Here is a 21,892-nt window from a genome sequence, read left to right on the forward strand (position 1 = left end):
GTTTGATGTATACATGGTTACGGTACCTGGTCTCGCCCTTAGAGCTTCGAGTCCAGCTTCAAGTGCGATATAAAAGAATATTCTTTTTTAAAATGTTTTAAACAGACCACTTGTCTCCTGGTCCCGCATTTACCTCTGTACATTCAAAGGGAGGCAGTGGCACGAACCCCGGAAGTGCGCATTAGAGACTCTGCTGGAGCTGCTGTGCGACCCTTGCTCTCCTCAAGGCAACTGCAGGCCTGGGATGAGCCCAACCTCTGGAGAGATGGGCAGGCAGGAGGCCACAAGTAAAGTGAAGGGCCGTTCAAATAACCACAGTTCTCTGCAGATGTGTACAAGTCAAATCATTTATTCATGGCGAAAATCAAAAAAATAACAATTGGTGTGATTGCATTTCTTTCCCTGCCCCCACATAAAAAAATAGAATCTAGACAGATGAGACAATTATATATACATAAAAAGGTCGTCTTTTTCTAAATTTGCTCTAGGCTGACTACCTGAATACCCATATTGAAAGCACAATCTGACAAAAACATCATTTCACGTTGCTTTGTCCGAGTCAAATAACACACAAGAACAATGTTTTACTTTGTATCCATGTCGCAAACATAATGATCAAACTCACCTCTGTACCCAGATAGGAGCACTACATCCAAAGCGATGTTTAGCCGCTTTCACGCTGAAGAGCTATAATCAATCTATGAATGAAGCCATGTTTTTATCAGTTCCCATTATTTTTATCGCACAAAACACATCTGTATGTTTGCAGAAGCTACTCAGAACGCGAGAGTAGGGACATCACATTAATATTATCATCAAAAAGATATTCTTGACTTATGCATTTCATAATTGGAATAGTTGTCATATTTTGAAAATTAAGTTGCATAGTTGTGGTTGAATGGTGTCAACGAATGTAAAGGCAGATATTTAGATAGGTCTAGCTGAGCACCACGTCCCTTTGTCTGGATGGGCCTGGATGGGCCTGTGCAGTCTTGATGGATCTAGTGGCCATTTTTCTGTTACCCCTGTATATAAATTGACCCAGACAGGGCTCAGAGGGACTCAGAAGGTGGGGCTAGAGGGAAGGAGGTGGTACGGCTCCCTGAGTGGGGACCCTCTAGACCACTGGGATAGCCACCTGTATCCCCATTCTATGGCATGATGGTGATATTGGGAAATTTAAATTGGGGCGCAGCGTGCCTAGAAGTTCATTGGATGCACATCAGCAATACACCTTTATTTATTTTTTATTGTTAATGTTAAAGGACATTTGTACCACACACTATCACCACCGGAGTGGTCCCCTGGCGGCCTGGCGGCTCTGAAAAAAGGGAAGGGGGGTGAGTTAGTGGGAATAAGCTGGAAAAGTGCAAGAGAGCAGTGATGTGCTGTTGGCAGCCTCAGCCCGGTGGGTCTGTTGGCTGGGATCGGGGTGTTTTACGGTCGGTAGTCATCGTGTGCTGTTGTGCGAGTCTATGTGTGGTTTGTTTTGGAGTTGCAGTGTAGTGAAGTTTGTGTGGATTGTTGTGTTTTAGCCTTCTGGATGTGTTTGGTTAGAGTTTGAGAGGTGTATGCAGAGGGGTGAAATTGTTAGTGGATCGGTTAACTGGCACTGCTGTCCTTGCAATTATGTCTAGGTGTGCTGCTTGCTATCATTCACTATTCCATCTAGGTGTGGCACTTGCTAATCCTCAATATCCTATCTAGATGTGAGGCTAGCTAGTGATCACGATTCCATCTAGATGTGGCACTTGCTAATCCTCAATATCCTATCTAGATGTGAGGCTAGCTAGTGATCACGATTCCATCTAGGTGTGGCACTTGCTAATCCTCAATATCCTATCTAGATGTGAGGCTAGCTAGTGATCACGATTCCATCTAGATGTGGCACTTGCTAATCCTCAATATCCTATCTAGATGTGAGGCCAGCTAGTGATCACGATTCCATCTAGGTGTGGCACTTGCTAATCCTCAATATCCTATCTAGATGTGAGGCCAGCTAGTGATCACGATTCCATCTAGGTGTGGCACTTGCTAATCCTCAATATCCTATCTAGATGTGAGGCCAGCTAGTGATCACGATTCCATCTAAGCACTTGTTAACATTTACAGTTTCATCTAAGTGTGGCACATGCTAACATTCATAATCCTATCTATGTGCGATGCAGGCTAAAGTTAAGAAAATCCATCTAAGTATGGCACATGCTAACATTCATAATCCTATCTAGATGCGACGCAGGCTAAGTTAAGAATTCCATCTAAGTGTGGCACAAGCTAACATTGTTACACCTGTCTAAATGTGACGCAGGCTAAGTTAAGAATTCCATCTAAGTGTGGCACAAGCCAACATTGTTACACCTGTCTAAATGTGACGCAGGCTAAGTTAAGAATTCCATCTAAGTGTGGCACAAGCTAACATTGTTACACCTGTCTAAATGTGACGCAGGCTAAAGTTAAGAATTCCATCTCAGTGTGGCACTTATGGTCATTCCCACCCACTTTCTGCTCCTCACTGCCCTCTGCACCCTACCTCTCCCACCCAGGGATCTCTTGGAGCAATCACTGTGCTTTTAAGGAGATGTTATGTTATGTTATGTTATTTGGCATTTATATAGTGCTATATATATCATTGGTATGACCTCAAAGTGCTCGTAGGTTGAACGCCCTCAGGGACTGCAGTCCAGGTCAGTAGAGAGACAGAGTGGCGTAGGGTGTGTGGGTGCTATAGTTATGTGTGCAGCAGATGTAGTTGTCAGATGGTAGCTGCATCCTAGCGTTAGTGGAGAAGATATCAGTTGAATGTGTGCAGTCTGGTGGGTGGACACCCAGACTGGGTTCTGGCTACGATAGGCCTGTAGGACGCATATGTGAGCAACTAGGCTGGAATGTCATGGGATAGCTGTGTTTTATTAGAGTGATGAGGAGTCCATGGGGTAATGTTTGTATGTGAGCAGCTAGGCCGAATTGATCAAGGGTATAGCTGCTTTCGAATGTCTGATGGTGTAGAGAGTAAGCATAATGATATGGGATGGGAGTGTTTGTGTGGGTTTATGAGTTAATGCAGCAGGACATGCTAACATTTATATTTCTATCTAGATCTGACACAGGCTAGTGTTCATGATTCCATCAAAGTGTGGCACATGCTATCATTCACAATTCCATCTAAATGTGGGACACGCTAGCATTCACATTTATATCCTGATGCAACGCAGGCTAATGTTCAGATACTATCTAATTGAGGCACATGCTACCATTCACAAATTCTGTCTAAGTGTGAGACATGCTACTGTTCACAAATTCTAAGTGTGTGACATGCTACCATTCAAAGATTATGCCTAAAGGTGTGGGACATGTTACCATTCAAAATTTCATTTAAGTGTGGCACATGCTAACATTCACAATTGCATCTAAGTGTGGGATATGCTACCATTCATGTGTGGGAGATGCTAACATTCACAGTTCTATCCTGATGCGACGCAGGCTAATATTCAGATTCTATCTAAGTGAGGCACATGCTAACATTCACAGTTCCATCTGAGTGTATTGCAATTTTTACATTAAAAGGATAAGAAATCCCATCTCCAATTACGTGTTTTTACATTAAGAAAAGGGGTTCCCTTCCATTCCACCTTAAATTCACGAATTATATTCCATTATTATTAATTTACAGTCTGAATAAAAAAAAAAGATGTTAACTCATCGGGCAATTGCCAATCCAAAATTCCTAATTTACATCTCAAAATTAGAATTAGAATAGCAATACACCTTTATTGGGGAACACACCGACTGGGGCCCTCTTGAAGCAGCAGTCTATGAATTCTTCGTCACATGTGGCCCAATAGATTTCTTTCATGTACATCCATCCGCGCGCCAAGCAATATTATTATTAGGGTATTTATTGAGCCCGGACCTAGCTTCGGGGTGCAACGGAGCGCTTTACATGTCAGGTGGGGAAGGACACGGCGAGGGTGGCAGATCCCGAGGGATCAATGCAACGAGGAGAGGAGGGCAGAGAATTTGGCAGTAAGGGAACTACAAGCAACCAGGGGAGGGAACGAGGGCAAGAGCAGATCCCCCAGTCTCAGTTAGGGTGGGGGGGGGTGAGGGTGTGTGCCCCCAATCTCAGCTAGGATGGGGGAGAGGGTGTGTTCCCTCAGTCTCAGCTAGGCTGGGGGGGAGAGGGTGTGTGTCCCCAATCTCAGCTAGGGGGGAGGGCGTGTCCCCAGTCTCAGCTAGGGTGGGGGGAGTGTGTATTCCCCCAGTCTCAGCTAGGCTGGGGGTGCGGGTGTGTTCCCCCAGTCTCAGCTAGGCTCGGGGTGCGAGGGTGTGAGCCCCCAGTCTCAGCTAGGGTGGGTGGGAGAGGGTGTGTGCCCCCAGTCTCAGCTAGGGTGGGGGGAGGGTGTGTTCCCCCAGTCTCAGCTAGGATGTGGGGGCGAGGGTGTGTGCCCCCAGTCTCAGCTAGGCTGTGGGGGCGAGGGTGTGTGCCCTCAGTCTCAGCTAGGCTGGGGGGAGAGGGTGTGTTCCCCCAGTCTCAGCTAGGATGTGAGGCAAGGGTGTGTGCTCCCAGTCTCAGCTGGGATGGGGGGGAGAGGGCGTGTGCCCCCAGTCTCAGCTAGCCTGGGGGGAGAGGATGTGTTCCCCCAGTCTCAGCTAGGATGTGGGGGCGAGGGTGTGTGCCCCCAGTCTCAGCTAGGCTGAAGGGGAGAGGGCGTGTGCCCCCAGTCTCAGCTAGGCTGGGGGGAGAGGGTGTGTGCCCCCAGTCTCAGCTAGGATGTGGGGCGAGCGTGTGTGCCCCCAGTCTCAGCTAGGATGTGGGGGGGAGGGTGTGTGCCCCCAGTCTCAGCTAGGCTGGGGGGAGCGTGTGTGTTCCCCCAGTCTCGGCTAGGTTGTGGGGGGCGAGGGTGTGTGCCCCAGTCTCAGCTAGGTTGTGGGGGGCGAGGGTGTGTGCCCCCAGTCTCAGCTGGGTTGTGGGGGGCAAGGGTGTGTGCTCCCAGTCTCAGCTAGGATGGGGGGGAGAGGGCGTGTGCCCCCAGTCTCAGCTAGCCTGGGGGGAGAGGATGTGTTCCCCCAGTCTCAGCTAGGATGTGGGGGCGAGGGTGTGTGCCCCCAGTCTCAGCTAGGCTGAGGGGGAGAGGGCGTGTGCCCCCAGTCTCAGCTAGGCTGGGGGGGAGAGGGTGTGTGTCCCCAATCTCAGCTAGGGGGGAGGGCGTGTCCCCAGTCTCAGCTAGGGTGGGGGGAGTGTGTATTCCCCCAGTCTCAGCTAGGCTGGGGGTGCGGGTGTGTTCCCCCAGTCTCAGCTAGGCTGGGGGTGCGAGGGTGTGAGCCCCCAGTCTCAGCTAGGGTGGGTGGGAGAGGGTGTGTGCCCCCAGTCTCAGCTAGGGTGGGGGGAGGGTGTGTTCCCCCAGTCTCAGCTAGGATGTGGGGGCGAGGGTGTGTGCCCCCAGTCTCAGCTAGGCTGTGGGGGCGAGGGTGTGTGCCCTCAGTCTCAGCTAGGCTGGGGGGAGAGGGTGTGTTCCCCCAGTCTCAGCTAGGATGTGAGGCAAGGGTGTGTGCTCCCAGTCTCAGCTGGGATGGGGGGGAGAGGGCGTGTGCCCCCAGTCTCAGCTAGCCTGGGGGGAGAGGATGTGTTCCCCCAGTCTCAGCTAGGATGTGGGGGCGAGGGTGTGTGCCCCCAGTCTCAGCTAGGCTGAAGGGGAGAGGGCGTGTGCCCCCAGTCTCAGCTAGGCTGGGGGGAGAGGGTGTGTGCCCCCAGTCTCAGCTAGGATGTGGGGCGAGCGTGTGTGCCCCCAGTCTCAGCTAGGATGTGGGGGGGGGTGTGTGCCCTCAGTCTTAGCTAGGCTGGGGGGAGTGTGTGTGTTCCCCCAGTCTCGGCTAGGTTGTGGGGGGCGAGGGTGTGTGCCCCAGTCTCAGCTAGGTTGTGGGGGGCGAGGGTGTGTGCCCCCAGTCTCAGCTGGGTTGTGGGGGGCAAGGGTGTGTGCTCCCAGTCTCAGCTAGGATGGGGGGAGAGGGCGTGTGCCCCCAGTCTCAGCTAGCCTGGGGGGAGAGGATGTGTTCCCCCAGTCTCAGCTAGGATGTGGGGGCGAGGGTGTGTGCCCCCAGTCTCAGCTAGGCTGAGGGGGAGAGGGCGTGTGCCCCCAGTCTCAGCTAGGCTGGGGGGAGAGGGTGTGTTCCCCCAGTCTCAGCTAGGATGTGGGGCGAGCGTGTGTGCCCCCAGTCTCAGCTAGGATGTGGGGGGGAGGGTGTGTGCCCCCAGTCTCAGCTAGGCTGGGGGGAGCGGGTGTGTTCCCCCAGTCTCGGCTAGGTTGTGGGGGGCGAGGGTGTGTGCCCCAGTCTCAGCTAGGTTGTGGGGGGCGAGGGTGTGTGCCCCCAGTCTCAGCTAGGTTGTGGGGGGCAAGGGTGTGTGCTCCCAGTCTCAGTAAGGGTGGGGGGAGGGTGTGTGGACCTAGCTGTTAGGGAGGAGCCATTCCTTGGAAATCATAATTTTGAGCTCCTTCCTGAGAGAGGGAATCTTCGATATCAAACTGCCTTTCTTAAAAAAAAAAATTAGATATCTTTTGCATTGATTTTTATATATAAATACATCAAAAATATGTGTCTAATTTAACACCATGGCAATGATTGCTTTCTGTTTTTGAGATTTGTTTTAATCCTTCCCAACAGCATTTAGAAGGCATTGGGGGAACAAATAACCCCCATCAATTTGTTATAAAAATGTACATTTGGCGTTTTTGCTTTGTCTCGGGATTTCCCAATGTATTTGCAGAGCTGGATTTGGGTGCACTTCTTTAATGTGTTGTGTGGCAAGGCTGAATAGCCAATCTGCAGAACACACCCATTTAAACGCAGGCCCTTGCCTCCCATCCAAAGCTGTATTTGTTGAAGCCACCTTTGAGGGCGGGTCCCATCTGCGCTGGAGGGTCCCGGGTTCAGGCAGCGTGTGCGCAGTTATGGTCTTTAACTCCCACATCTCTTCATTGCTCGTACACTGGCAGTACACAGAGAGTGGAAAGAAGTCCTGCATGGCGCTTTTTCAGCTTTGAAGTCGAAGACATCTACATAAACTTGCGACCCTTTATCATGACTTGCTGCTCGCCTCTTCTGGAATCCACGCCACCCCTTCCGGTCTTTCCGGAAGTGCTTTTTGATATATGGTGTCATTATGAACTCCACAAAATGAACTGAAAGAACTGTGGTTAAGGTAAGTCATGGTCCTCTTGAACGAATTGATGGTGACCTGGGTCATTCTGGTTATGATGCACCCTCTGAAAAAACACTGCCATTGGCCATTTACGGCCAGATGTGCAACCATACCCACACCAAGCTTTGTCCATGATCCCGTAGATAATCCCAGAAGACGTCATAACAGACACTGCAGACGTGAGGCAGAGCACCAGCTCTGCAATGTAAAAGGCATTCATACTGCGCCCTTTAGCGCCCTAGTGGCTTCCACGAGGCGATATCACCCATGGGATTGCAGATCTTGGTCTTTGGTTCCAAGACGAGTGGGTGGGTTGACAGCCTGTCGGAGGAACAGGGAGCAGAAAGGCCACAGCAGAATAAGGGACTGAGGTTGGGTGGGGGAGTTGTTGGTTGAGCGCATGTGAATTCAACGCAAGTACAGTGGCAGGTTTGAGGTCATATCTGCGAGTGTTTTGTCTAGTTGGCAGATCTGACACAGTAGGTGCACACAGAGAGATTGTGGTTGGCTGTGCCATGGGTCCATGTGGTGCTCAAGCAGTCCAATGCGGTTGGAGCCCAGTTGAACTGGATGTGCATAAGCTTCCCAAATCCTCGCTCTGGGGATAGAGTCTGGGATTGCCAAGTCACGTGAGGCAATGCGTTGAAGTCCGAAGTGACAGCTGAGCAAGAAAGAAAAATGTGGGGACAGGGTTCGGGGGCGAGGGTTGGAAAAGGACAGGTCCAACCGCAGTGTGCTGGGGGATTTGTGTGCGTCTGTAAGGAAGTGAGAGTGGGATTCAGTTTGTAAATTCCTTTGATTTGGGAGATCCCAGTTGCGTCCCATGCCATGTCACCCCATCTCTAAATGCTCCTGTTCCGCGGGCAACTCCTTGCATTGAAGGTGGGAACATAGAAAGTTCTGGATCTGCCCCCAAGGGGGAAGGCGGAGCTGCGCAGATCCTTTAAATGCACAGAAGAAGCTGCCTTTGAATGCGCCACACGGACGCCACCGCACAGCCCTTGTGCGCAATATGGATGTTACCGACCCGTTCCCCCTGATTAATAAGGTAATGCGACTGCGCGCAGCTGATACGTCATCAGTGGATGCCCTCTACGGGGGAACTGAAGGCGTTTATGTCTTTCAATGTTTCCTTATGTTTTGTTAAGCAGCTTCTGTAGAGCCCGAGCGTTACCACGCCTTTCTTGGTGCTGACAGGGGTGGAATGCTCTCTGGGAAGATCTCGCCAGGGGACGGAAGCAGCTGTGCTACTTCCCCAGCACCCTAGAGTATTTATCTTCAGGGGTGGTCAGGCCCCGAGGTAGTCCGCAAGGTCTGCGTGTCATTGCGAGTGTGGGTGCGTTGGAAGAATGCACACGGGACAGGAGAGCAAAGGCCCTCATCCTTATTCCCAAGGCCAGGCCCTACAGGCAGGAAAGCCGGGCGGGACTAATGGCATCACTGCTGCGTCATTTAATGGACGCTGTGAGTGTCACAGCTGGGAATGCTTCTCAGGGGACGGCATGGGCACACGCATGCAGTTCTGAGAGGTCATGGCTGGGGGCCAGGACCTGTGCTACAGTAGATCAAGATGCCATGTTTGGGTGAGCAGTACCCGCACGCCATGCTCTGTGTGGGGAGGGGTAGTTCAGTACGCAGGCATGCCGCGGGTGCATTACTCCAGGGCGTGCCCAAGCCCATGCCCTGGGCTTACTCTCTGATAGGTAGTATGAGCGTGGTATAGCCAGAAGGGTATGTATTGTGTACCGTATCCACACAGAAAGGCAGGTGTTTAGCACCCATGCATGAGGTCATAGTGATGTCATAAAGGGCCCGATTCATGGAATTTTTTTCCACGGTTCAAAGTGATTTTGCACTTCTGAAAAGTGACTATGCACTGCCAACACAAACCCTGATTCATGGAACTGTGCAATGTGTATTTTTGCAGCGCGAAGTCAATGCATAATCCGAGCATAGTCACTGTTGATGTACAAAAGACTCTGCACTCTAAAAATACACTTTGCAGAGTTCAACGAAACGGGGTTTGTGTCTGCGGTGCAAAGTCACTTTGGACCATGGAAAATATTCCAAGAATCGCGCCCAAAATATATTGCTGGGGCTATTGGTGATCTGATTAGTGAGGTCATCTGTGGGTGATGTGCAGTGCATAGCTGGAGGGCGAGAGTAACGCGTTTGTTGGAAACCATAACTGGCAGAGTTGAGTGAATTTTAGGTTTTGCACCGTAACCGTCACATTGGCCATAGGCTGCCACAGGCCTATCCACATTGGTGCAGGTGCAATCCTCACATGCTAAGCCATTTTATGGCCCACCTGGCAAATAGATGGATCTTCCTGAGCAAAAGAGGCAGCACTGGACACATGCACAAGCCATCCTAAGAGGGACTGATATGGCAAGACGTTTCCAAGCTTGCGGTACATAGAGACCAAAGCTGCACCTCAAAGATGAGGCCCAGACATGTCTGGAGCCACTTGTGGTCTTGTTCAGCAGACATGCTACTGGAATGCCCCTGTTGTGGTTGGGCCAAGCCTGCTTTGAATATCGTCCACCCCCCCACACCCCTGTAATGGCTTGCAGGTAAAACAACAATGGTTTGCAGGGTTGCCTGGGGGGGTAAGGCCACTTGCCAGTGGTTATGCTTTATTCAAACACATCCAGCCATCACTCTTCAGTTTTGCACTGGACACACAGGGCTGGGCCTAATGACAGGAGACTTGGCAGCATATGGTTGTCCCAGGGCAAACGATGCTTTTACCAGGACGCTCGCCGTTCTGCTGGACAGGCGCTCCTGGACATGTGAGGCTGGACATAGGTGTGTTGTTCTTAACCATCTGATGATGGTTCGAGGACATTTGAGGCTAAGCCTGACATTGTACCCGAGCATATGGTTTACCATGCTGTGTCTGGGAATATGAAGGCAGTACTTGCAACATTGTGGTCCGCTGTGTGGGCCAGCATTTGCAATACATTGGCAACACCTGGGCCCATGAGGCTACGTCGATCAAGGGAACGTTTGGTTGGGCCTGAGTGTTATTGTGCTCACGATGGCTGACCCATGGCTGGCTATCCTGTAAAGGGAATCGGCCATTTGGAGCTGGCAGTTCTCGGCTCCAGCTTCCCTGAAGTCTGTCCTTGGTCCCTGAGGGAGTCTGCCCCCGGTCTTGAATACTCCTGGTTAAAGGGCGGTGCGTTTTCCCTCTATTAGGCAAACACGCCGCTGATGTCAGTGCAATGGCCCGTGTCCTCTAAAGGGAATCACCTGTATTGTAGCTGCAGGAAGAAATTGGGCTTCCTCGCAAAGTGCTACTGGTTTCTGGATTCTGCTTCACACAGATGTGTGAACTGTCTCCATCTTTTATTGAGGGAAAGACTGACCTGGATTGCTGATGTGCGCCATGTTGTGCTTTGATGACAGCAGTGGATAGAAAGCTGAGTGGCTTGACTCCCAGCCCCTGGTGTGAGCAGCTGCCCTGGTTTCCTCCTCACTCTTCATGATGACGTTGGGCTCTGTTTTTCCCATCTTCGCATGGTTGTATTCCCTGCTTTGTAGTGGATTTTTTTTTATTTGATGTGCGCGTTTAATTGTATGGCTCTCTGAAACACCATTCTGGTTTTGTGTCACATAAACATGTCACATGTCGAATAACAAAATTAATTTGCATGGGATGGCGGGAACTAAACACTTGAAGCAAGACCTGTGCACACGAAGATTGAAGTGGGGGGCTGGGAGGGAGGGAAGGGGGGCGGCTGGATTTGCACAGGAAGGCTCGCATTGGGCTATATATCAATAGGCCAATGCCCGAACCAAAAATGCAAAATGCTGGTGTGGGCCAGTTTTTTGGTCAAAGTGGGACACTTTTTGGCCCCTGTGAGGCCGTTTGATAAGTTTATTCACCATGCGGCTAGTGGTTCTGACTAGTGCTACTGAATAAATATTCTTAAAAATGCACAATTTGTATCACATTTGATCAAAAACCTCCCCTTTGGCTACTACTCTGTCACAAAAGGACTGAATTACCATTTGCCGGAGACAATTTTATGCGCCAGTCCGACCCTGTACACAGACACAGGTGCACTGTGCCCATACAGCCATGCGGTGCTGGACTGGCCTACAGGGAACTCTGGAGATTTCCCTGTTCGCCTCACCATGGAACTCTTTTGTGAGGGTCTTCCTGTTTTCAACTAGTCTTACTGGGGTTGGGCTCGCTCAAGTGGTGAAACATGGGGCCACTTTGAAAAACATTTCCAGGGCCACTATTTTAGTTGTAGTACTCTGTGGGCACTCCCCGGGACTTCGGTAAAGGCCATGCCTCAAGCAAAGTGCCTGAAAGTCATGTTCGCCAGCTCTGATCAGGGGCTCACTGTGATAGGGACATGGCCATGGAGCGTGGACAGTGACTTTACAAAATGGCCTCCAACTGCATCCTGCGGCACTGCAGGTAATGTTACTTGGTTCAATTCCCTGGAAAAAACCTCAGTTCAAGGCAACAAAACCACAACCCCCGTCATGCACTGCTCGGGTAATTTTGTGTTATAATTCACTATCTCTACCAAAATAATAATTCCCTTACTGAAGGAATGTTCATGTTCACCTTGCAAATTCTTAAAAATCCCACTAGACCTGCAGGGAGAGTTCATTCATTTACATACTGGACCTAAGAGAAAGGCACTTGCCCCAAGGTGACTGCTGACAAAATATTTACCACTGCTTTTTGTAAAATGGTGCATGTCGCCATAAGCATAATTCATATTTGCTGCACTGCTGTCAAGCACGCAGAGTGAAACCTGTATTTGCCATTTACTGCAACCAAGGTGTGTTTGCAGAATGAAAAATAAGTTTCTAACATCCCCATACTCGCCAGCAAGGTCGAGTATCATGCAAATAGTACTCGCCCTGCAAAAAAGTGCAAGCCAATGCCAGTGGGATAGTAGATTTTGGAAGCCTTGATGTTATTGACCCATACTAGTCCCTCAGAATTAATGCTAGGTTACTGATTATGTTATACATTTCAGACATCCCGTTGGCCTAGTGCTGGTAAGGTTTGAAAAGTTGTTGCTGGAAATCTGAATGCTCTTTAACTTTTTACAATGATAGGTCCTTTTTGTGCCTGTAAATGCGAAATGCGCTGCCATCACCCATGTGGGTGCTGATGGGCTGCCATACATTAGTGCCTGGGGCACTCTCACAACACAAATGTATGCAAGCGGGTCGGCCATGGCATCATGTGTGCTGTCACAAGGCCTGCTGGAAACTTGCACGTGGCGCAGCTGTGCGATCGAGCACATTGAACATCTGAATCAAGGGCTTCCTCTTCCTTCTTGTGAGACGGCACATGTTTTCCGATTCACGCACAATGATTGCGTTCAGGGGCCCTTTAACCCCACGCTTCCTTTTTCAGGTGGTGCATTACTCTGGAGAGAAGGTGGGCATCTTAGCAATGCGTGACATGCGCACTCCTCGCCTCTTTGTCTTTTTCCTGTGCCACGTGGACGTTTTGTATGGGAATACATTATCACTTCCGGTTTATGTCATTCCTTTCATTCGGTGGCTCTCATGGTAGTGGCTTTCGTGTTAAGAATGAGTCTTTGAGACATTGAACCCGTATGAATTGCGCCTTCTGTGCATCTCGTTTTCAGTCAGGTCACTAAAAGGTGTCACAACCTAGATTTCTGGAACAGTCGAGAAACACAGTGCCGAGCATTTCTTTCTACCAATTCTGAATACAACCCATCTTATTTGAACACATTTAAAGTTAAACTGCTGAAGCGAGAGCAATGGTATTTTTTTTTTATTTAATTTGCTAAGACGTTCTTAAATTGGGATTTTGCTAAACAGCTGAGACTTTAGCATTATCACTTGAATGGGGGGTATTGTGGGACTTTTGGAGTCACCCTCACCTCATGCGATCGTTTGGATGTATTTTTTTTAACAGTGTGCAGCCGACAGTACAATGTTAACGTGATAGGTATGATGTCATATCACCATGTCAAAGATTCCGGGCCCCAGAGAAGCGTTGGAGTCCTGTGATTTGAACTATACCATAAATAAATAATGTATCTTTTCAAGGAACGCTGATACGACGGACTCATCCTTCATTTTTGGCAACCCAAACATGCAAATCAATAAATCATGAGAAGAAAATATATTATTTTGTCAATCTGTTCATACGTTCAACTAAGACGTGTGCGAGCAGAATAGGTTGGCTCGTTTGCTGAATATGGTCAGCTGCGTGTGTCACGCCATGGTGAGTAAACCTTGAATATCACTCTGTAGATTGCATGAAGATCACAACATCTGGCAGATGTATAAGAGCGCCAGGGGACCACTCTGGTGGTGATAGTGCGCGGTACAAATATCCTTTAACATTAACATCATTGTGCACGCAACTTTGCAGCTGTACTCACTTGGTTAACTGACCATATGGGCGTACTGCAATGACACTTCGAGGTTACTTCAATTTCCTTTGAAATGTATACAATATATTGACCTTGATGCTCTTCACAGAATGTTTATGAGAAACATAAATACGCCCGGTTGTTCTCCAAAAAGCATTGGCCAATGACAGTAAAGATAAGAAAGCAACATTAGCCCTACCAGAGTTAGGCAGACATATTAGTCTATAATGATCCCTACAGATTTAAGACCACTGCAAAACTGAGGCATGAGTCTTTTCTGTGAGCCGGTAAAAGTGGATAATGTACAGTGTCTATTGTCGAGGTTTCGCTGAGAGAAGAGGTGAAAGGTCAGCTGGAATACCCTTCCATTCCGGAAGGAAAGCAGCATCATAGTGGAAGACCTTGAGAAATCGTGAATCGGGCAAGGTGAAATTGTCGAGGTATATCACCTCTCCGCCAGCGAGGTAACCTGCCCAAATCCCAAAAGTGCCGATGGTCATGATAGTATGGTTGCAGTGGGCAAGGAAAGAAAAGTCCTTTCCGGGGGAGGACTCATTGCTGTCGCCAGAGAAGTAGACATCCCCTCTGGAGTTGTTGATATTCTCCTTGCACCACTGCATCCCATTGCTTGTCACCACAAACACTGGCTCCTGATATTTTTCCCGGAAATAAGCCATAGCCTTGTCCAAATAGCCTTTATCGGCTACCACACCTTTCCAGGAATTGGGCATGGTCTTGAGATAGTCCCCCCTACGAACATGAACCCCAATGTAAGTCACATTCTTTCGAGAGCCCTTTAGCTTTTCCAGATAGGCATTGGCCTCCTCCTTGATAAAGTCGTGGAAAGTAAATTCTCGGAGGATCTCCTTTCGTATGTGGTGGTAGAACGTCCATGAGCAGGGATAGCCACCAAAATAGACATACTTTCCGCTGATGCTCTTGTATTCCTCAGACATCCAGTCATGCAGCCCATAATGCCTCCACTTTATCCTTTTGATCACACTTTCATGCAGCTGTGGCAAACTGATCTTGAAGATGGGAGCCAACCAGTTGAACATCTCTGGTCTTATGTAAGCTGGATGCCCGTTGAGTTTAGCCAAGGCATACAACGTTGCATACTCACCCATCTGGTTGCCTAGGCGGCCAATGGAATTTATAGTCCAAGCCCCGTCAACCAGGGCATTGGTTATGTTTGTTATTGTTTTTGGTCGCTCATAGTGTCTGGTCACTGAATAGGCTGAGTATGCAGGTGTCCATCGACTCTCATAATGGTAGTAATAGGATATGCCAAAGACTCCAAGAACACAGAAAAGAGTGAGTACAACGATATTCCGGTAGTTGGGCCCAGTCACCCTTAAACACATCTCTCCTCTTCACCAGCCGACCTGTACAAAGAGAAACAAATAAAGCATATTGAGTACTCTTCAGTCAAGAGGTGGAACGCTTATTGGTTATCTGGCTTTCTCGAAACTGGTCAACGTTCAATAAGATTAACTTAAACATGGATCACTTTTTTATTAACATTCTAACAACTTTTAAGTATCTGCCAGTATGATAGTGAAATTTTAGAGGATGGGGAGGACAAGGATGTTTTAGAGAGAAGACCCAGTGCTATGACCAAAAAAGGAGACATTTCCTTTGATGTTAACTGAATACAAATTGGGTAAAAACTGGACTTTTTGCTTAAAAAGCGGAAGCAATGTGGTAAGATTTCCCCTGCTAATTTGGTAGCAACGTGTGAGCAGATAGTCGTTCATTTTGACTCCCTTGGAATGTCCTGGCTCCTAGGAGAATAAGTAGGTGTTTTCCGTGGGATTGGGATGCCTGCATACCTGTACTCAATTCGGTAACATATGGAGGAACATAATCACAGTGACATGGAGCTTGATGGAAATTAATGAAAACCCGAAGGCTGAAATAGTTCCTGGTAGAGTCACAGGAATGGGGAGGTGAGCAGCAGTTTTAGAGTTGAACGAGCATTGGCAAAAGCTATAGTTTTAGGTGATATACTGGCTTTGGCCAAGTATGGGCATCACATGCCCAAATCCCCACACAATTTCCAGGTTTTGACAACAAAAACATTTGCGAATAGCGCATGCAGACTTAGATAATCACTTTGCATCCTAGGAAAATAAAATAAAGATACCTTGTATATTAGTGAAAAGGGCTTGACCTATTGATGTCATAGGGCAGCCAGTTCATTTTACTCCCCTCCACAACCTGGTCAGAATGTCCCTCAAACTCACCCCATTATAAGAAGCCCACCACTTCCCATCAAATCTGATTTCTTATCCGTTGTAAGTTCTTTTGTGATCAAAAGAGCATTGTTCCTCCTATATATATATATATATATATATATATATATATATATATATATATATATATATATATATATATATATATATATATATATATATATATTTTTTTTTTTTTTTAAACTTTTATTTTTATTGGCAGAGGCTCACAGGGTACAAACATCGGGACAACAAGCATATGAATCGAGTGGCTCGTAGAGCCGTCAACGGGCCACAATAACATCTTTACAACAATGACTGCAATATTGTACAAACAAAAGAGGAGGCTGGATAAGATCACAATGCATGGGTGGGTGCCGGGGATGGACAAGACCCCGTTGTGGCATCAGACAGGTTATTGAGATATGTGGTGAATTCACTCCAAATGTTCTTAGGACGAGAACGAGCAGGCAGCGTAGCCAGGTAGTCCTCCTCGCAGTTCCTTGACCATGTGAGCATGCCCAACCATCTCTGAGGGGTCGGGGGAGAGGAACATCGCCAGGCCTGAAGTATACACTTCTTGGCAACCATGCAACTTATGTCTAGAAACTTTTTCAGGCGTTTAGTTTCCTCGGTGCCCCAAACCCCAAATAGAACTGCCAGAGGGTCGGGATCGACAGTGGTTTCAGTTACCGCACTAAGTGTGTTCATGACCCCTCCCCAGAAATCGGACAGCTTGTGGCAGGACCAGAACATATGGAGGTGATCAGCATCTGTGGCCTTGCAACGAGGGCAAAGGCGCACCTCGGAGCGAGCAAACCCAGAAGTCCTGTGAGGTGTGTAGTATAGCCTGTTGAGGAGTTTATACTGCATGGCCCAAAAGCGAAAGTTGAAGGAGACTCTTTTGGTGTGGAGGCACATGCCATCCCATAACCCATCCGGTATCTCTAGACCCAACTCATCAGCCCATTTGTTGCGCGCCCCAAGGATCGGGGCAGGGGAGGCATCCTGCAGGATGTGATACAGTGATGAGACAACCCCCCGTGCCCCGCCCGAGTTGGCAATGTACGCTAAAGCAGGGTCGTCTGGGGGTTCGTTTGGGAAGGAGGGCCACATAGTGCGGAACGAAGCGCGAAGCCTGAAGTATTGAAGGGTCTCTAAGGGAGATTTGGTGTGACCCGGCCTCCACGTCCGGGGATCTATAAATTTGCCCTCTGGGTAGAAGTCAGATAGTGCCCTATATCCCAAAGCCTCCCAGTGGCGGGTCAGGGCCACATCGTGCGTGGGTTCCAGGCCCGGGAAGGCCCACACAGGCAGCCACTTGTAATACGGAGAAGTCCCAGGCGACGGGCTTAGTATGTGTGACCAGGCGAATAATGTCGCGGCTAAGGGGTCAATGGGGGAGTCCGGTGCGTAGTGTCAGTGCAGCACTAGGGTCATCAGATTAATACCCGAGGATGCCAGCCGTTCCAGCTTGACGTGAGGGCGTCCCGGGGCGCCAGGGTACCAGTGGGTGGCATACTGGGCTTGGGCCGCAAACCAATATGTAGCCAGGTCAGGGGCAGCCATGCCCCCCCGCCTGTACGAGAGTGCCATGTCAGTCCACTTTTTGCGCACCGCACCAGAGTGCCAGAGGAACTGTGCACAGAGTGTGTGAAGCTTAGTGAAGTATGCCCTCCCAGGCCACAGGGGCACATTACTAAAGGTGTACAGGAGCTTGGGGAGGAGGATCATTTTGATCAGGGACAGTCGACCCGCAAAGGACAACGGGAGAGTGCGCCATCGTGAAATTTTTTCCTCAACAGTCCGCGCTACAGCGGAGTAATTATCGGTGAGTAGGGTGGGTTTAGTGAGGGATACATGTACTCCCAGGTATTTAATACCGTTAGGGGCCCAGCGCAGAGGATATTCAGAAGCAGGGTGTGTAGTAATTTTCGTAAGCGGGAAGATCTCCGACTTGGAGTAATTGATCGTAAAGCCGGAATGTGTACCAATGCGAGTGATGTCTCTCAGTATGGGGTTGAGATGGGTAGCGGGATCCCTGATGTAAAGTAGGACATCATCTGCATATAGGGATATGATTTCAGGCTCCTCTATTAATCTTATACCTTTGCGAGAATGTCTCGAGCGCACATAGTCCGCCATCGGTTCAATCGCCAGTGCGAAGAGAATCGGCGAGAAGGGGCAGCCCTGCCGGGTGCCTCTGAAAAGCGTGAAGATCTCAGATGTAAGAGAGTTAACATGAACCCGCGCCACGGGGGAGGTGTACAAAAGTCTGATGAATCCTATCATGTTTGGACCAACACCCATTGTCTCGAGGACCAGCCACATATACTTCCAAGAGACCATGTCAAAGGCCTTCTGGGCGTCTAACGTAACCGCCACAGCCTGGGCATCCTGGTCTATGCGGGACATGACATTAAACAGTCTCCTGATATTGTGGGAGGTGGACCTGCCCGGGACGAAGCCCGCCTGGTCCTCATGCACAAGGTGCGTCATTATCGGCAAGAAACGGTTGGCAATCATTTTTGCGAAGATCTTTGTGTCCAGGTTCATGAGAGAGAGGGGTCTGTATGACCCACATTCGTCTTCCGGCTTGCCCGGTTTGAGCAACACCGTGATTACCGCTTCACGCATGGAGGGGGGGAGGATGGAGGTTTGTAACGCCTCGTTCCATACCTCGAACAGACGAGGGGCCAGGACGGCAATGTGTTCCTGATAAAAGTCGGCGGTGAGGCCGTCAGGGCCAGGCGCCTTGCCTTTGGGCAAGTCGGAGATGGACGCTACTATCTCGTCTAGTGTAATCGGGGAGTCTAACTGGTCCCTAGTCTGTTGGGAAAACTCCGTGGTAGGAGTTTGCCCGAGGAGTTCGCGCATATGTTGTTCGGCGTGTTCTGCGGGCTGGGAATAGAGGGAGCTGTAAAACTCAGTGAATGTCTCTAGTATTTTCGGGTCCGCCCATTGCACGTCCCCATTCCGATCCTTGATGAAGGAGACCTGTGTACGGCCCAATTCCCCCCTAGCCAGGGTCGCAAGCGTTTTCCCAGGTCTATCGCCCTCCCCATATCTCCTGGCGGCCTGTGGGCGACTGAAATAACGGACTTCGGAGGTGGCCAGTGTATTATATACTTGAAGTTCGTCAGAAATCTGGGCAAGAATGGAGGTGTCAGAGCCGGTAGTGGCGCGTTGCTCAAGTTGTTTCAATTTGGCCTCAGATTGCCCCAGGGCAGTTCTAATGGCCTTCAGCACCCCGGCCTCCCGGGAGATGGACATGCCCCTTTTATATACTTTGAAGGCCTCCCACCTAACCGCTGCGGTCGTGTCCTGGAGAGAGTTAAGTTCGAAGAACGACTCGATATCCGCTAGTATTTCGGCCTTAAACACGATGTCCTTTAGGGCCTCAGATTTAAAACGCCAAGTGCTGACCGTTGGAGCAGTAGTGCCTAATTTCAGGGACAATGTGATTGGGGCGTGGTCCGAGAGCGTGCGGGCCAAAATGCCCGCGCCCTCCACTCCGCCCATTACCTCACCGGAAACAAGAAACAGATCTATCCTGGACGAGCTGTCGTGTACAGACGAGTAATAGGTATATTCGCGTTTCTGCGGGTGGAGAGTCCTCCAGGCGTCACAAATGTTGAGGGATTTCATGTGACCCCGTAGCCTGCGCGCCGCGCGGGAGACTGCCCTAGGAGTCGTGGATGTTCTGTCCAAGACAGTGTCCAATATCAGGTTTAGGTCTCCTCCCCATATAATGTGCACTCCCACATAACCCAGAAGTATGGTGGCTATTGCGTCAAAGAATTCCGGTGAGTCCACATTGGGGCAGTAGGTGTTGACAAGCAGGTATTCCCTATTGACCAATGTACAGTGTAATATAACGTAGCGACCTTCGGGGTCGATGTAGCTTTTATGAAGTCCAAACTTAATTGATTTGTGGATAAGCGTGAGAACCCCCCTGGACTGCGTGGAATAGGAAGTGAAAAATCTGGCGGGACCCCAGGATGGGGCAAGTGCCCTTGGTATCAGACCATTGGAGTGTGTCTCCTGCAGTAGCAGGATCCTAGAGTTATGCCTGTTGGCATACGCCATGATCTTGCGCGCTTTGGTATGGTTGCTAAATCCTCGAACATTCCAGGACATTATGACAGTAGGCATTTCAATCGTAGCCATATTCAACCGCAGTATTCATCCTCAGTGAACATCCCAACCCAAGTGGCAATGTGGGCCTCCGTAGTTAAAACAGCATGCGCGCTTGCGCCCCGCCAGCATGCGCCCAGTGAAACCTCGTGTGCCTTTTGAGAAAACAACCCCCTTCCCACCCCCCACCCGCACCACTAACCGTGAATCAGCAGTGTACCCATCACCCACCCTTAGCCGCCCGACATTAGGCCAACCACAACCTGGCCAGAACCCCCCAAGGGCCCAACAGGGGCCAACCCATAACAACAGAACAGAGAAAAACAGTGCAATCGCAGTGGGGTGCGCCGTTGCCACGCACTAGCACGCCTAGAGCCAGCGGCTCTGTTACAAAACAAACAGTATCAGTGGACTCCCAGCGCGAGTCCCCGCCCACAAGTGGAAATGCGGGGACCACACGCAAGCCCCTGCGGCTCCGCAGCCACCAGACCAGTGTCAACAAACGAATAGCATCTACCCCATGTGTCCCCTGAGTGGGGAACTGGAGCGGTCTTAATGAAGTGGGGGTCTCGCAGTAGTGCCGCTTAGGGAGGAAAACATGACAGTTGGGCAGCTAAACCTTACAATGTTGGTCCTATGTACAGCGGCAACCCAGACCAAAGGAGAAGTAGGGCCCGGGCATCCCAACCCGGGCAATAACGAGTGCATAGACCATCACAGTGAGATAAGCGTAATTACAAAGACAGCAAATGCAGCGAATAAACCCTTTCCTCGACATTCCCTCAATTCTCATCAGCAAGGCCCTGGAGCGGTATCTCCATTTCAATAAACCTCGCCGCCTCTTCAGGGATGGTGAAGAAAAAGAGTTTGCCCCTGTGGGTAATTTTGAGTCTGGCAGGAAATAAAATGGCATATGGGACTTTGCGCTCCCGAAGCATCTTCTTGACGCCAAGGAACTGACGCCTTTCCTGCTGCACAGCCACTGAGAAATCCGGGAAAATTCGAATAGTGTTAGACTCCAAGCGCAGCTCACCCTTCTCGCGTGCCAGGCGGAGAATGAGGTCTCTGTCCCGGTAATTGAGGATCCTGGCTATAATGGGCCTGGGGATATCGCCAGGCTTGGGGCGCGGGGACAAGGCACGGTGAGCTCGCTCAACAGTGAAATAAGGGGAAAATTCCGGGTCACCAAGCAAGTCGTTAAGCAGGCGCTCGACCGCCTCCTCCATACGACCCTTCAGGGCGGTTTCGGGAACCCCAATGATGCGTAGGTTGTTCCTACGGGAGCGGGATTCTAAGTCGTCACATTTGGCCCTTACGCTCTTCATGTCACGCGACAAGGCAGCCACAGTGTCCTGTAGTGTGTGTAGTTCGTCTTCATTGGTCGAAATCCGATTCTCGGCCTCTGTAATTCTGGAGCCAGCCTGATCGACACGTGTTTTGAGCGAAGCCACATTAGCATTGATGTCGTCAAGCTTCTCATGAAAGGAGGCGAAATTTTTTGCCATCGATTCCATCATGGCAGTAAGATCAGGGGATGGAGCCCCGGGGCTCTGCTCGATATCAGGTTCCTCTGGCGTAGTTGATGCGTGGCCCCCCTCGGATCGAGGGACCGCTTTGGTAAATTTGTCCATGGCACCCCCTCTAGCGCCGCTCTTGGAGCGATTCGACATGGTCGACGGAAGAGAATGAGAGGGAGATGCAGAGCGAAGAGTAGCCAGATGTAGCGGCACGTTCCGCTACGGGCACGTAGGAAGTGGCCAAGTAGGCCAAGGTTGGTAAAGCCCTGAGCCGGGAGACGATATGCGTGGGAATTGAAGATATGAAGCCAATGCAGGGCTCAGCAGAGGGACCGGCAGCCCACCCAGCACAGACCCAGTGATGGACTCCGCCAAGGCGAGCAGCGCGTAGTCAATAAGAGGTTGGGGCGC

At 49.9% G+C, this 21,892-nt stretch overlaps 1 protein-coding gene across 1 annotated transcript in view; it reads right to left on the reverse strand.

Annotated features, from left to right (window-relative positions):
* Positions 1-329: 329 nt before the first annotated feature.
* The window catches only part of LOC138527173 (galactoside alpha-(1,2)-fucosyltransferase 2-like), a 233,252-nt gene continuing 211,689 nt past the window's right edge, over positions 330-21,892 (reverse strand). The window contains exon 2 of the mRNA XM_069638281.1: positions 330-14,978. Coding sequence (XP_069494382.1) covers positions 13,905-14,957 — 1,053 coding nt within the window. The 5' untranslated portion in view covers positions 14,958-14,978 and the 3' untranslated portion in view covers positions 330-13,904. The remainder of the gene's footprint in view (positions 14,979-21,892) is intronic.

Source organism: Ambystoma mexicanum, chromosome 1q, assembly GCF_040938575.1.
Source record: "Ambystoma mexicanum isolate Mex_15411 chromosome 1q, UKY_AmexF1_1, whole genome shotgun sequence".
Lineage (NCBI taxonomy): Eukaryota > Metazoa > Chordata > Amphibia > Caudata > Ambystomatidae > Ambystoma > Ambystoma mexicanum.